The sequence below is a fragment of the Quercus suber genome, unplaced genomic scaffold (assembly GCF_002906115.3).
Source record: "Quercus suber isolate HL8 unplaced genomic scaffold, Cork oak 2.0 scaffold_123A, whole genome shotgun sequence".
Taxonomy (NCBI): Eukaryota; Viridiplantae; Streptophyta; class Magnoliopsida; order Fagales; family Fagaceae; genus Quercus; species Quercus suber.
The window spans coordinates 586,639-602,025 of record NW_027071806.1 but is presented as its reverse complement, the minus strand read 5'-3'; the positions used below and the strand labels follow the sequence as shown (position 1 = coordinate 602,025).

General features: G+C 33.6%; 2 protein-coding genes across 2 annotated transcripts; both read right to left on the bottom strand.

The window, feature by feature from the left end:
- Nucleotides 1-2,956: 2,956 nt before the first annotated feature.
- Nucleotides 2,957-7,210, bottom strand: LOC112015896 (probable aldo-keto reductase 1). Its single transcript, XM_024048354.2, has 6 exons — nt 7,042-7,210; nt 6,634-6,837; nt 6,310-6,482; nt 6,049-6,145; nt 4,449-4,602; nt 2,957-3,339 (listed from the first exon to the last, which is right to left on the bottom strand). The coding sequence occupies exons 1-6, from the start codon at nt 7,183-7,185 to the stop codon at nt 3,161-3,163; spliced, it is 951 nt and encodes a 316-aa protein (XP_023904122.2). The 5' UTR covers nt 7,186-7,210; the 3' UTR covers nt 2,957-3,160.
- A 3,306-nt stretch (nt 7,211-10,516) lies between these two features.
- LOC112037860 (histone acetyltransferase of the MYST family 2) lies at nt 10,517-15,086 on the bottom strand. The gene is made up of 7 exons (XM_065770214.1): nt 14,965-15,086; nt 13,171-13,586; nt 12,876-12,964; nt 12,706-12,765; nt 11,800-12,009; nt 11,219-11,287; nt 10,517-10,738 (listed from the first exon to the last, which is right to left on the bottom strand). Exons 2-7 carry the CDS (start codon nt 13,445-13,447, stop codon nt 10,532-10,534), a joined length of 912 nt encoding a protein of 303 aa, XP_065626286.1. The 5' UTR covers nt 13,448-13,586; nt 14,965-15,086; the 3' UTR covers nt 10,517-10,531.
- Nucleotides 15,087-15,387: the final 301 nt, after the last annotated feature.

Genomic DNA, 15,387 nt, shown 5'->3' with positions numbered 1-15,387 from the left:
AGGTCCAATTGGAATTGAAGTGGGTTCTATGGCTGTAGAATCCATCATGGAAGTGTTTTCATTAGATTAATGGTGTGGGTTTATTTGGTTTTGGAAAGAACATTTATAGCTTATTTGGATGGAGGGAGAGTAGAGGAGAGTAGAGTAGAGGAAGGGAGAGTAAGTTAAATTACCTTATTTTGATGTTTTATAAGGGAGGAGGGGGAAGGATTTGGAGGGATTTGGAGGGGTTTTAACTACTTCTAACCCCTCATTTTTAATTCCCCTAAACTTGAGAGATTTGGAGGGAGAGTAGAGCATAAAAATGTTTAACCAAATGAATTACCAAATTTATCCTTACCATATTAATAAAATTACAAACTATGAAAAGACTAATTATTCCTCTCCCCTTTACTTAATTTTAAAAACATTCAAACAAGGTAGAAGTTAACCATTTCTCTCTACTTTCCTCCCCACTACTCTCCTCTCCCTCCAAACTTCCAAACATAGCATTAGCCATTTAGGTTTCATGTTGTATGGTTTATGACAAAGAGTTTATTAATGAGTATGGTGCTTGGATTTTCAAAGTGATTTTAGATGTCCAAATATCCTTAGGATAACAAAATCCTGGATGTTGATGTACACAAAATCTCTTTGGAAGGTATGGATATCGAATATCCAAACCATCTTATGATACGCAAATTGAGTAAACCCTATGAAAATCGTGTACGTAGTAGATATTCGATAAATTCAGATAGTCATTAAAGGTTTTGGATGTCAGATATTTAAACATTTTAAAGATTGTGTATCACTCAACCAAATCATGGATGTTGATGTACATAGTTTTGGACATTTTTTTGGAAGATTTGGATTTTAGATGTCCAAACCACCTTATGATACTCAAGTTATGTGTGACCTATATAAATCGTGGGTGTTGATATTCACAAATGTAGATGTTTGATGGAAGTTCTGGATGTCAAATGTCCAAATGTTCTTAGGATTGTGTATCACCTAACCAAATGATGGATGTTAATGTACATACAATTTTGGACATTCTCTAGAAGATCTGGATGTCAAATGTCCAAACCACCTTAAGTTACTCAAGTTGTGTATAACCTATGGAAAATTGTGGACGCTAATATTCACAAATGTGGATATTCTTAGGAAGGTTTGGATATCAAATGTCCAAGCCTCCTCAAGATTGTGTATCACCTAACCAAATGGTGGATATTGATGTACACAATTTTTGGACATTTTCTAGAAGGTTTGGATGTCAAATGTCCAATCGCCTTATGATACTTAAGTTGTGTATATATTATGGAAATCATGGACATTGAATTTCACAAATATGGATATTCTTTAGAAGGTTTGGATGTCAAGTGTCCAAATTTCCTTTAGATTTTGTATCACCTAACAAAATAGTGGATGTTGATGGACACAATTCTAGATATTCTCATGAAGGTTTGGATTCAAATGTCAAAACCACATCATGATACTCAAGTTGTGTATATCCTACGGAAATAGTGGAAATTGATATCCACGGTTTCGGTCCACTTAAGTCTATTTTGTCCATTTCAGTCAATTTCGACCTAGTTCTGTCTATTTGGTCAATTTCAATTCATTCAGTCCAATTCAATGATGCTTTGGGAAGAGAGGTTTGTGTAGAAAGAGAAGTTACTTCAGTGACAATTATGTCATATTCTTAGCATAATGTAGGGAAGTTCTGGATAAAATTACATTTTTCTTATATTTTAGTCTTGTATTTTTTTTTTTTATATAAGTAATAAATTTACTTATATTTGCATCATTTTTAGGTCATTCAAGACATACAGAGGATAAACCGTTTGTAAGAACTACTAGAAACAAACTCTAACCACACATTATATTATTTACAAAATATTTTGGCTTATATAATAATTGAATGTAAAATGCATTATGCCTCCTTGAAAAAAAATTTAAAAACACTTTCAAATAACAAATATTGATAGTTTAATTTAGAAAATCTTACATATTTTATCAAGTATCAACTATAGTTTATTAGAAAATAATCACATCATTAAAAAGGATTTAAGACAAATGCTTATACGTTTTATATACTATTTTCATTTTTCATTTAACATAAAAAAAAAAATTAAAAAAAATAAAAAAAAAATTGTCAAAATTTTCTACATATTGCGCAAGTGCTGACTAGTAAATATATAAAAGGAGAGGAACAAACTCCCAAAATATCAATATAAGAAAAGAAAAAAAAAGAAGCAAATTAAGAGTATATTTGGCAAAAATTAAAAAACCAGTTTATTTTACTATTCACTTACTTTTGCTACTATTTATGAGCCCCACTACACTTTTTGGTACTATTCATAGGTCCCACTATACTATTTCAACTAACTTTTACATTTATCTACTATACTTTGTGTGTGTTTGGCTACCAATTAAAAAGCTAGTTTATTTTATTATTCAACTTATTTTTGCTACTATTCATGGGCTCCACTGTATTTTTTGGTACTATTCATAGGTCTTATTATACTATTTTAACTAATTTTTACCTTTATTTACAGTATTTTCAATAAAAAATTTTCAATTTCAGAAAATAAACGGATCTTAAACAGACCTCAACAAAAAGTTTTCAGTTTCAGCAAAATAAGCGGATCCCAAACAGGCCATAAATTTTAAAACCTATACTTTAAGGGAAGTTTCAAATTTAATCCTAAAATTTAAGACTGTTACAATTTAAACCTTTTTAGTTTCATTAGTTTCAAATTTAACCCTCCACTTTTAATACTGTATTAATTTAAACCCCCTACTCAAACCTAAGGAGTTCAAGGTTTAAATTGATATAATTTTAAAACTTTAGGACTCAATTTGAAACTAGTAAAATTAGAATGTTTAATTTGTAAGTCTTAAACTTCAAAATTGATTTGTAACCAATCCTAAAGAATATGGTCTAACATGTAATTTACCCTAAAACAAAGTGAGGAACAAACTATCAAAACATCCAATAGAGCGTCACATAAAGCAACCACGTTGGTACCATTCTTAAAAAGTTTACATAATAGTGTTCCTAATCTGCTGAGTGAATGACATAGGTAGTTATTAACATAAATCTAGCCATTCACTTCACATAAACATAGCATTATCCAAGTGAAAAGGACAATATCAATAAAAGGGTAAGTGGAGAAAATTAATTTTTAGGAGGAGTGTTAGCGAACTTCCATTGAAAATGATCCATGTTTTGATAGCTTCTTCCACCTGCCACGTCTTCGATTGGTACAGCATCTGATATCTCCTTCAGGTCTTCTTCTGTAAGTTTCACGTTCAAAGAGCCGATATTGTTTTCCAGGTTCTTGATCTTACTTGTCCCTGTAAAAGTTCAAGCCAAATGAACATGAGAAATAGCAGGTGAAACTTGAAAGTCTCAACTTGCCTCCTTTTTAAAATGGAGGAGGCATAAGAGATTTGGCAAATTGGATTATAAAATTTCACAAACAATTCAAAAGGGATCTGAGTCAAAAAGCAACTGTTAGTGTTTATTCTAAATAAATATAATTGAAAATGAGCATATTAGTGAACTTTCTTGTTGAATGAGAAAAGAAGATATATACACTTAAAATTATATACATTTACATTTACAATCATCCTTAAAATATCCATGGAACTATCAATCCTCTCTTCTTGATTATCAATTTTTGCTGCAAAAAAAATAAAATAAAATAAAACTCCAAATTTTCTGCCTGTGGGAGGTACCAAAGGGTTTACTGAACATAAAATTCCAACCTTGATCAATGCTATCAGATTTTTCTAAACACAGCTCCCAATATATTTAGCAGATCTGCTAATATATTTTAGAAATTACACATGGTTGACTCATGATATTAATTTTTATTCCTCAAAACCATACTACCACTCATTCAAAAAGTTAAAAACTAGCCTGTATGGCCAATGATGCCTTCAAGACATTGTGATCATAAACATGAACCCATAATAAAATCTTTTTTTAGTTATGACCACAACCTAACACTATGTTTATAAATATTTTAACTGTAAATTATAATCTCTGATTTTTTTTTCTGAGGCTGTTATGGCGCTATAGCAGGCAATATTTACGTAATCTCCAGCCATGAAATGGGTTGTTATCCATTTATATAGTTTAAAATTTGAGGCAGCAAAACCTTATGGAACTCAATAGGGATACTTGTGATATTTTTCCTTGACTTGTATGTCAACTTTGTCTTCTATAAGAAGCAGGTGATCTTGATTCTACTTTTTGCAGCTTAAAAGGGGAAGTGCATTACAGACTTGGAGTCAAGCTAACTCAATTTGAAGCACACAAAAGATAATGGTATAAATAACAATGAATAAAATCTTCAGCCACTTTTCCTTGTCCACTTTTGAAAACTTAAATACAGAGCACATTTTTTCACTAATGTAATTAATCATGACAAAAAAAAAAAAAAATGAAAGCCAATTACCAGGTATGGGTACAACGTCTTGTCCCTGTTTGAAAACCCATGCAAGAGCTAGCTGAGCAGGAGAACATTGGTGCTTTCTAGCAAGGTTTTCTATGCGACTATAAATGGTCTTGTTCTTGTCCAAATTTTCTCCTTGGAAACGAGGGTGCAACACCTAATAAGAAAAAAGAAGAAGAGCTGGATGTCAGTTTCATTTAAAACATTTTTTTTTATTGTTACTATTTCTACCGTTAAGGGGAAATGCCAAATTCTTGAAATCCTTTATATAAGATGGTTCTAAAGTTTAACAACAAAGTCTCAATCCCAAAACTTTGGAGTCGGCTATAAATTCTCAACCAAAAAATAATGCGGGAAGTGTGAAGAAATTTTTATTTTCTTATTTAATTTATTGGTCAATTGGATTTTATTTTAAGTCTTATTAGTAAGTTAAGTTATTAGTACTTTACTCCTAGGATATCTATCTTTTTATTTTTTTGGTTCTTCAATTGTTTTGCTGCATCCATTCTGCATTCGTCCTATGTTAAAGAACTTGGTCAACCATGTGTATTCTTAGCCATATATATTCTTCTATGCCATTCTATCCTTACAAAATCATACTCTATCACCTCCATAGTTAATATATCTTTTCTTACTACTTTTGTTTATGTTTTTTAAGGTCTTCTTCTATTTCGTTTTGTTCTCTTGGCTTGAACTAAATCATTCATTCTCATTGGTGTATTAATAACTTTCTTTTGTAAATGGCCAAACTATCTTAAGCAACTCTTTCTTATCTTTGCATCAATAGGAGCCACCAATCTTTAAAGGAATACCTTCATTTTGTAAACTTTCTTCTTTTCTTTTTTTTTCCCCAACTTATCTATAACATTCTTATTTTAGTTAAGCTTATTTTATTATCATGTTGATTCTTAATAGCTCAAAACTCAATACGATAGATCATAGCTAGTCTTAAGCTAAAAAACATAATATTGCCAAAAAAATAGCAATTGTGATAACTTCAAAATAAAATAAATGCTGCATTTACGTGAAAATTCTTCAGTGGAGATTGCTTTAAGAAAAAATATACATATTAGATGTTACAATGTATAATTCTTTTAAAACCAACTGAATAAACAGTGGCTAAGGTCCAACTCTTTAAGAAATATAGCGTAGAATATAGTTCCATAATGTGTAATGTGGCAAGTATGGAAGGAGAGGAAAAGGAGGACCTTTGAGGCATAGGAGTTATCTACAGACATGATAAAGTTAAAGTCTTGATAAATTCTACTCTATATGATTTCATAGATTCATTGTAATTTTGACTTTTCAAGGGGAATTGTTAGATGTATTGGCAAAATACCCCAGGTTTCTTCTGTACTTGTATAGCTTTTCATCAATAAAATTGATTTACTTATATAAAAAATGAAGGGAATATAACTATTTTGGTTCTTGAAGTTTGCTAGAAGTTTTAATTTGCTCCCTAACATTAGGGGTGTCTTTAAGTTACCCACCACCCAACTGCCTCCTTTTTTATTCAATAAACTTGAAGTATGCATTGATCAAAGAATGCAGGCAATTTGACAGTCAATGCATAAATGAGAAAAAACATTGGTGAAATATGTACCAAGGAGCTATTTGCATCCAAATTTTCCACAACTCCTTTGCCAGCAAAAAACCCACGGCCAAGAGGACTGTATGGAACTATTCCAATGCCAAGCTCCCTACATGAACAAAAGCATTTGTACAGCTGGGCAATGAACAAGAAGCTCTAAATTTTAAATTTTCAAATCAAGAAAGGAAGAACATGTCAATGGTGTAAACATGGAAGCACTCATGAGACCAAAATTAATAAAAATATCATTTGTGAAGTGTGAACTGAATAAACCTGCATAGTGGAATTATGTCGTCCTCAATATCACGAGTCCAGATAGACCACTCCATTTGTACAGCGGTGATGGGATGCACAGCATGTGCCCTCCTTATTGTATCAGGGCTGGCTTCAGATAGACCAATATACTTGACTTTTCCCTCATTTACCAGTTTCTTAAGTTCACCAACCTACATTCCAAAAATATGTATCAAATCAAATTAACCACCTGGATATCACCATCTACAATGAAATAATGAAGGCAGAGAATTTGATAATTTCAAATTATGAACAAGCAAGAATTTCGTAGGCATCTAGTGAAAGAGTAAGAGAATCACTTACAGTGTCTTCTATGGGTACTTTTGTGTCTACCCGATGCTGATAATACAGATCAATGTATTGCACATCAAGACGCTTCAAGCTAGCCTCACAGCATGAGCGAACATACTCAGGGCTACCATTCACTTGCATGTGAGGAAATCCTAATTTTTCAATGCCAAATTTGGTGGCTATCTGAATTTTCTCTCTTGGCAACTGCTTCAAGGCCTGAAAGATATAAACTTCTTTCAGGTAATAGCACAGAGTTTTAACATGGTCCTCATTATAATCAATTCACTAACAACAAAACATATAGAAGATAGTATCACAAAGAAATTTCCACATCTTCAACCATCTTAAGATTTATTACCAGATAGGAACAAAAACATTTAACTTCTTGAGCTAGTAAAAGTAAAAATTAGTGCCATTTACCTTTCCAAGCAAAATTTCATTAGAATGGGGTCCATAAGCGTCAGATGTATCAAAGAAAGTGATACCATTACTGAAAGCATACTTTATTATTGAGATCCCATCCTCCTCAGGGATAGGAGAATTGTAGGCTCCAGTCAGGGACATACATCCAAACCCCAACTTTGAGACCTGAAAGAAAAAGGTGAGAGAGAGTTTAGAATTACAAAGAAATGAGAAACAAAAAGTTGACAAAACATGCAATAGGAAGAAAATAGAGCGCAGCAAACTATTTTAGTAGAAAAAAATTTCCTTGAAGCCTTAGAACCTATGCATCTTGAGCATTGGGAAAGATTAATTGCAAGATTTCGAGGTTATAGATTATTTATGCAGGTCCAGCCTTATGTTGAGACTCTTGATGTAAGAAAGAAACAGAACTATTAAGGTCTAAAGTTTCTATCCTTTCTATCAATTTTAATCTCTGAAGCCTCCCACATGACAACATATGAAGCACACAAGATTGATGGACTTAAATACATACAAATATTTCGTGCTGAAAATCAAAAAGATGAAAGACCAGGAGTTTGTTGATTCCAGCATCTCACCTCAACAGTAGTCGATTATATAGCATAGACGATTACCAAAAATAGGTTCTTAGTATACTAGGCAAGAGAATAGTAACTATTTAAGAGATGGCATTTGTCACAAATCTCGTCTTCACAAGAAAAAAAACAAATCTTTTTGGAGTCAGACTTTATAGTAAAAGTTTCCTGATCACCTCAATCTGTTAAGTTTATCATGTTGACTTGGTTATGAGGCATATAGATGGCTGCTTTGGTGCCATGACAGAGTTTCAAGGGCATCATAATCTCAAAAAACAATTCAATTATAAGTATAATCAAATTGCTCTAAACTCTTGTTTTGTCATTCCCACTTAAACTTTCTGGCACGAGAAGTTTCTCACTAGGCCAAAGCTTAAAGATTACCTCTTATTAAATCATTCCTCTTCTCTTAGGTTGATCCAAGCTCATGCTTTGAATATAGAATTGTGCTTCTTAGGGATGACGCAATTCTTGCTGCTGTAGGAAGTTCTTATTGAACAGTAATACTATTGACACAACTTTTATTTTCCACAACAAATTTTACAATTGCTGAGTTGGTCAGCTGTAAGTGGTGGACACAACTATCATTCATAGACCCAAAAAATTTTCTCCATCAATTAGAGTCGACCAACTCAACAATTGTAAAATTTGTTGTGAATAAAAGTGTCTTATCATTTTCACTTATTGAAGGGTGCCAAATGTCTTTAGAAGACATCATTATTGCAGCAAGACTACAATGGAACACTTCTCTACAAACCTCTCAAAAAAAAAAAAAAAAAGTTTGGGGGAGGTGGGGGGTGGGAGGGTAAGACTGTGTACCAATCACCTCTCTTAGACTTTGAAGAAGTGGGAACTTTATACATTGGCCATGACCTTTTGGTCTGTGTCTCTAACTAGTATTCAGTTAACTAGGTCCCCAGGACCCCATCATATATTTACAAAAATAAACTGTACATATACCGTACAATCTGCAAGAGTGTTATTTTCATAATAATACTCCTAACACCTAGAAGCTTCTGATCACATAAAGGTAACTTGGAAACTCCCAAAATCAGTTTTAATTTTCTTCTAATCTTTCCTTCCTTCATGTCTCCTCAAAAGATTACGGCTTAAGATCTAAAACTATCACCAGGACTTATAGCCATGAAAATTCGTGCATTTCATGGAAATTAAACGAGCTATCTTGTAATTTTACATTACATATTAGCTTCATCATTCAAGAGCATTTCTGTTAAAAATAAAAGTAAAAGAGCTATCATTGATGGTACTGGATAAGCTTCTGAAAGGGGAAAAATCTCTTAAGCCCAAGTAGACGGATCCATCGTTTGCACGGCCCTATATGGACGGACCTATTGTGAACGGGCCGGACACAGACGGGCTGAATTATGCTGGGCTAGATTATCCATGGGCCTGTTGAGCCCCTAAGGAGGGATATTTTGGCCCATTCTCGTAAGAGCCCAAATAGAGTCCTTGCGCTAGTAGGACTTCGGAGATCTGGTATACTTGATAAAAATCTTCCGCGTAAGGAGGAGACTTGTTCATCACGTTTTGGACTCCATAGGAAGAGTCCTATAAGGAAAAGACTTCCGCATCAAGGAAGGGATGTCAATCTCAAGCCACTATAAAAGCCCCAATACCCTCATAAGCCAAGGTACGCATAATTAACCCTCTCTAGCACTCTAGAGTTGTGAGCACTCTTTCTGACTTGACCTTCGGAGGGTATTTGGCCGGCACCACACCGGTGCTCTCTATTAGGTCCTCTTTTTTTCTGTGCAGGTGTCGTCTCGAGGGTGCGAGCATTGTGCAACCCACTGTTGATATTTTCGGCATCATCAGTTGGCGCCGTCTGTGGGAAAACGCCTCTAAGTGATTAAGCCACATTATCGTTTCCCGGACCAAAAGGTTGCATGGTACTCACTCGCTCAATGGCAACTACTAATGACGTACAAGGAGAGGAACCACCCACGACTGCCCTCGAGAGACAAGTTCAAACTCTCGGTGCCGCCGTGGAGCGTCTCACCAAACGGAACCTCGACTTGGAAGAACAGCTGCGCCAGAAGAATGCAGCACTAAATGGCCGACCGGAAGATCAGGAAGGGACTAGTGCTCCAAACAGGAATCAGGAGAGACCTGAGGGCAGCCACGCCCCAAGCAGGCCGGAAGGGCAGCATGTGAGCATGCCATCCCTCACGGATGCGACTCCACCACATATAGCTGCAGAGATGCAGGCCATGAGGGAACAAATGGAGGTCATGATGAACGCCCTCAAGGGGCGAGTATCCAGTGACCTTGACGATCTGGTCAATCGTACCGATTCACCCTTCACTGCGGCCGTGAACTCTTTCCCCCTGCCCCACAAGTTTCGCATGCCGAATATAGATAGCTATGACGGGATGAAGGATCCTCTTGATCACCTGGAAACTTTCAAAACCTTGATGCATCTACAGGGGGTACCGGACGAAATCATGTGCAGGGCCTTNAAAAAAAAAAAAAAAAAAAAATCACTACAAAACCACTAAATACATTTGTAGCAAAGAAGCAATACAAGATATAGTACCATAGTTCATAAAAGCAATTAAATAAACTTACAACTTACAAGCATGCATTCCATTCATGCCAATTAAGAATCTTAATCAAAATCCTACAATTTTTTTTTTTTTTTGGGATAAATCACAATCCTACAACATATATTTTTTTTTTGACAAATCACAATGCCACAACATTGTAGGCCAAAAGAATCATAACTTGTAGGATTGTGATTAGCCACTATTTGAGTAAATTCCAAATGAAGGCGGGATTCACCTAAATGCATGACCAATTAATTCCATGCTTCGTATGCCAGTATTCCTGCCTTCAGATTTTGACTGATAAAAATGTCATGATACTTAAGAAAATGGTATGAGACAACATTTTCACTCAGACAGCACATAAAATAAAATGATGCATAAATAATTTACCTTAGAAAAATAACCAACCATGTGGCATCCTCGATCATCGCATTCACACAATACATAGAACAGAAAGAGGTCAACGTCATAATAGAGGGTCTTGTGATCAAGAAACAATTTTGCCAAATAACAAAGATTCTGCCCATAAACCTTGTTCTTTTTGCCATCAACCTGTTTTGAAACATTTAATTAAATAAAAACTTAAATCAATTAAAAAATTTAAATACGCTCATATACAACAGGGTATCCTATAAAACAAATAATACAAAACAGAGTATGAGAAACAAGAAGAAAGGAAACCATATATTCCAATATTGAAGAAACCATATAACAAGATATTCTAAAAGTAAACCAAACTCATAGTTCTTTTGATAAAGTTATACATGAAGTCTGTTTACTGAAGTTATAGAAATTGATATTTACATTTAACTCCATATATCTTTTTATAAACAGATATATAATCTCCTATAGAAAAAAACACGTTTCAATTTTAAATGCCAAAAAATCATTGGGGAAAAGGAAATCTCAGATGAAGGAGAACTACAAACTATACTTAATAGTCACATGCAAAAAACTTATGTACAAACTGTACTTAGATGTTTAAAACTTATTAACCCAAATAAAACCAGCACTAATAACCAAACAACATACCTCAAACATTGACAATGTACCACATCGGTATATCTCATCTCCAGGGGGATGCTTGAGATCACACTTCCTCTACACATGCAGAATAAGAATTAAATAGACCAAATACATCCAAAATTGCAAAAATTAAAGGAAGAAAGGGAAATCACTAACAGAAAAGATAGCCAAGAAAATGAAATCTAACCACTCAATAACACAAATTTCTATCTCCTATCTCTTCTTAAAATAATATAGTAATTAGTTATAGTAAAATTTAAATCTATTAAAGACATCAAAAGGAAGAGATCTAAATGCCCTGTAGACCAGGTTCAAACCATGTGGTTTCTATCCATCAAGGCTTCTGACAAACTATGTCCAGCACAAATTTCACTTAAGCAATCAAAGAGCATATGAGAAAACCCAATCATATGAACTCATTACAGTAGACTACAAATTGATAAACAAAATTCAGAACGTTAACGTTTTTAACCGATGAACTGAATACAGCTCAATGCTGCCAATACTATTCCTCCTTAAAGGCCAACCATACCACAAACTGAAAGTATATAGTGAGTCAAGACAGTGGAATATGAAGCACTGCTCACCATATGCCTCTGAAGTTGTTCTTTACGCTTCATGAAATTGAGGCAAAACTCACAGAAGTACAACTTCACACAATCATTGTATTCCGGTGGAAAGGGGGAAAAGTACCATGTCTCGATCTCATATCTTCCAAGCTCTATAGTTGCTATATTTTTCACTTTTGTGAACTCTTCGTGTTCTCGCAAACTGGCAGCATCAAGCTCTTCATGACCCTAAAAATTGTGAAGAATGAATTAAGATTATATAAGTACAAATTACAACTTATGATGGAGGCAGGAAACTCGAATGACAGCCAGAGATTCAGCTCATAAAATTCTAAATGTAAGCAGCTCATGTCATTTGGTATTTCATTAAATTAATCATTTACTTCTCACAAGAAATTAAAAAGATGTTACATTATTTCCACTCTTATGAATTCATGTGTGTATGCATGTGTTGTGTGTGTGTGTGAGAGAGAGAGAGAGAGAGAACAAGTGCAATCATGTGCCACATGACAGACCATGACATATTGATTACGGCTCAAAGTCAAAACTGATATAGAAGTAACTGCTAAATCTTCTCAAAGCTTCATCAATGCAAAATTTAACTCTATTATTTTCCTCTTCTAATACATTTAACATTCAGGAAAAATAGGCTCTAGCTTAGATAACACTAGAGTGAAGGCTGAGATAATGGAATTAAGACCCTCTAGCAAGAGAATAAAATTAAAGAGAATGAGACGAAAAGTATGTAACTTTCAGATTCCACTTTCATTATAATCCTAGCTGATCAGATAACCCATCCAGTACATGTACCTTTTGGTTCCCTTTATCTCTATGGTTTCTTTAAAGCTTTCAATTTAGACAGGGTTTCAGTACAAATAAGATGGAGCAAAAAAAAATTGGAAAATATTTTTTACTTGTATTTACCTCTACATGTGTCTCGTCAATCTTTCGCTTCTGGTGGCGTGTCATTTTCAAGCTTGTAACCTGGAAAAACTCATGCACAATTCTTGTGATTAGTATTAAAAATAAGAAAGTAAATTCTGTGGGAGAAGCAAATAATAAAGGTATTAGAAAAAGTATCACATACTCATTACCTTGTCCTCCACCTTCTCATCAACAACAGTCTCTACAGAATCGAGATCAAGTTGTTCAAGCTTCACCCATTCGTCAAGCCTCCTATTGACTGTCAAAATGCACAAAGTAATAAATAGCGAAGAACACACACACACACACAAAACCCTAAACCCCCAATAATAAAATCATAAAGCAGCAGAGCAGAGCACAACGATTTCCAGTAACTTGAAAACCCTAACCCTAACCCTAACCCTAACCCTAACACCAGCAATGGAAAGTGAAAGCAGAAATTAGGAAAAGAGTGAGAAATCATACACTCGGTGTAGTGGACATAGTACTCGTAATCGTTGGGGCCAGCGGAGGGCATTTTGCGGCGTTCGATGACTTTGACAGGGTGGTATTTGGAGTCCCTCCAACGGCACATGACACGAGTACCAACCTCCAGTGGAAGCATACTCGCTCTCCTCTTCTTCATCACCTCTGATTCTACTACTATCATTACTCCATCGCCAAGTTTTGGATCTCCGGGACTCCTACACCCACCATTCCCGTTCCCGTTCTCTCTCTCTCTCGGTGAATCTAACGATCCCATTTCTTCCTTCTTTCTCTTTCTTCTTTTTTTTTTTTTTTCTCTCTTCTTTCCAAATGCCCCACCTCCTCAATGTGGAATCGTGGTTACTTACAAGTTACCAAACATATTTTTTATTCCCTTCTTCTTCTTCTTTTTTTCCCTAAACAAAATAAAAGAAGAGAAAATTTAGAAGGATAAAATGCTGCTAGTTTTTTATTTAAAAAACTAGTTGCTAACCCATGCAATGCATAGGAAAGATATTGAAAAATAGATTTTATCTTTCTTTTATTCTATTATATGTCATTTATATATAAGTGTGTTTAGATCTATTGATAAAGAGCAATCATTGTGTAGCATTCTCCATAAATTAACATTATACTGAAATTAAAAAATTAAAAAAATAGAAAGAAGAAAAGAGATATAACATCATTTTCAGTTGTAAATCTATAGTTTTATAATATTTTAAACTTTTTTTAATGATATAATGTGTTTGGGACCAAGTGTGTGTGTAAAACATCATATACCTATAATCATAAAAGCAAGCATTTCTCATAGAAAAATGTGAAAAATAACCAAAATTTTTTTTACATATATGGGTTAGATTTAAAACAGACTACATATATTCCAAGTCTGATAAGCCAACTCAATGGTAGAAAAATGTTCTTTATAAAATTAGATAGTAACATATTTTACAAAAGTAGGCAATTCTTTGCAACTCTATCTTGTGGTTCATATTCTGCAGTATACAACAAAGTGATTTATCTATCTAGGTACAATGGGCAATAGTATTGGCTGTTCTTAAGCACAATTCAATACAGACAAATGAGATAGAAAAGAAAAAAAAAATAACATAACAAATACAAAAAGTACCACTGTTCCAGCCCTCCAAATCTCCATAAACAAAACCCTTTCCTAGCCCAAAAATACAAAAAGTTCTAGCAGTCTCAATTTTCAAAAGAGAAACGAATACTTATCCCAATGAAGAAAAAAATTGGAAACAACTGGAGCTACAGTTTCATAGGAGTATGTTGTTCTCAACAAAAAAATATTTTGCCAAAAAAAAAAAAAAAAAAATGGAATCCAAAATATTTTGGGGTTTATGTGATTTGTGACTGCTTGAAACCAAAACAATATGAGCCACACTATAGTATTTCCAACTACCATAGTGACTAGTTGTTTTGTGGAAGGTACTTATTATTGCACCAAGCCCGACCTCTAAATCCTACCCTTATGTTCAATTATAAACTACATCTAATCCTAATTGGCTATTATGTTTAGAATTATATGCAAAACTAAATCAATTAGGCTCTAGAAATAAATATATAAATTCTAATATAAAGTTAAAATTTTATAAAACAAACATAAATTCTAATATCAAACTCCAAATAAATTATATAACATGCAACAAAGAAACCCAAAATGGAAAAAAAAAAAAAAAAGAAACAAAAAAGAAACTATAGTAGCTAAATATACAAATAAAATAGTAATTAAAAGACACTGAGACGCTGAAATTAATATCTAAAACTAAAGAAGCATACCTTGCTCAAAAACTTTTTTATTTCGATAAGATCAAACCTGGCTCAGAAAAGCTTAAATTAAAAGAACACAATTTAAATAGATTAGTAAACCCAGTGGCCAAATAAAGAAAACAGGTAAGCGGGAAAATCCTAAAATTATATTTAAAAAAAATAAAAATCACATAATGATTCATAGATATAAAACCCAAATTGCCCAGATTAAAATCAAAAGCACATTAAATTATCAAGTAGAATATAAAGTTAGCCTAAAAAAACCCACAAAACCCCTTAGTAACAATCGGAAATTAAGCGAAAATTGAAATTAGTAAATATATCTTCGACTAAAAAAAATAAAAACAGGAATGAGGAAAACAAAAATCAGATAATAAGTCATAGATTAAAACCCAAATCGCCCAACAAAAACAACGAAATTTCCCATTTTTT

What these genes read in the sequence shown, in the direction of transcription:
- LOC112015896 (XM_024048354.2), bottom strand. Translation starts at nt 7,185, where the DNA reads ATGTCCCTGACTGGAGCCTACAATTCTCCTATCCCTGAGGAGGATGGG. An exon ending in GACATAATTCCACTATGCAG is followed by an intron (nt 6,146 to 6,309) that starts GTTTATTCAGTT and finishes TTGTTCATGTAG; the next exon opens with GGAGCTTGGCATTGGAATAG. An exon ending in AGACGTTGTACCCATACCTG is followed by an intron (nt 3,340 to 4,448) that starts GTAATTGGCTTT and finishes GAACTTTTACAG; the next exon opens with GGACAAGTAAGATCAAGAAC.
- LOC112037860 (XM_065770214.1), bottom strand. Translation starts at nt 13,447, where the DNA reads ATGGGATCGTTAGATTCACCGAGAGAGAGAGAGAACGGGAACGGGAAT. An exon ending in CTATGTCCACTACACCGAGT is followed by an intron (nt 12,965 to 13,170) that starts GTATGATTTCTC and finishes GCATTTTGACAG; the next exon opens with TCAATAGGAGGCTTGACGAA. An exon ending in ATGAGAAGGTGGAGGACAAG is followed by an intron (nt 12,766 to 12,875) that starts GTAATGAGTATG and finishes GAGTTTTTCCAG; the next exon opens with GTTACAAGCTTGAAAATGAC.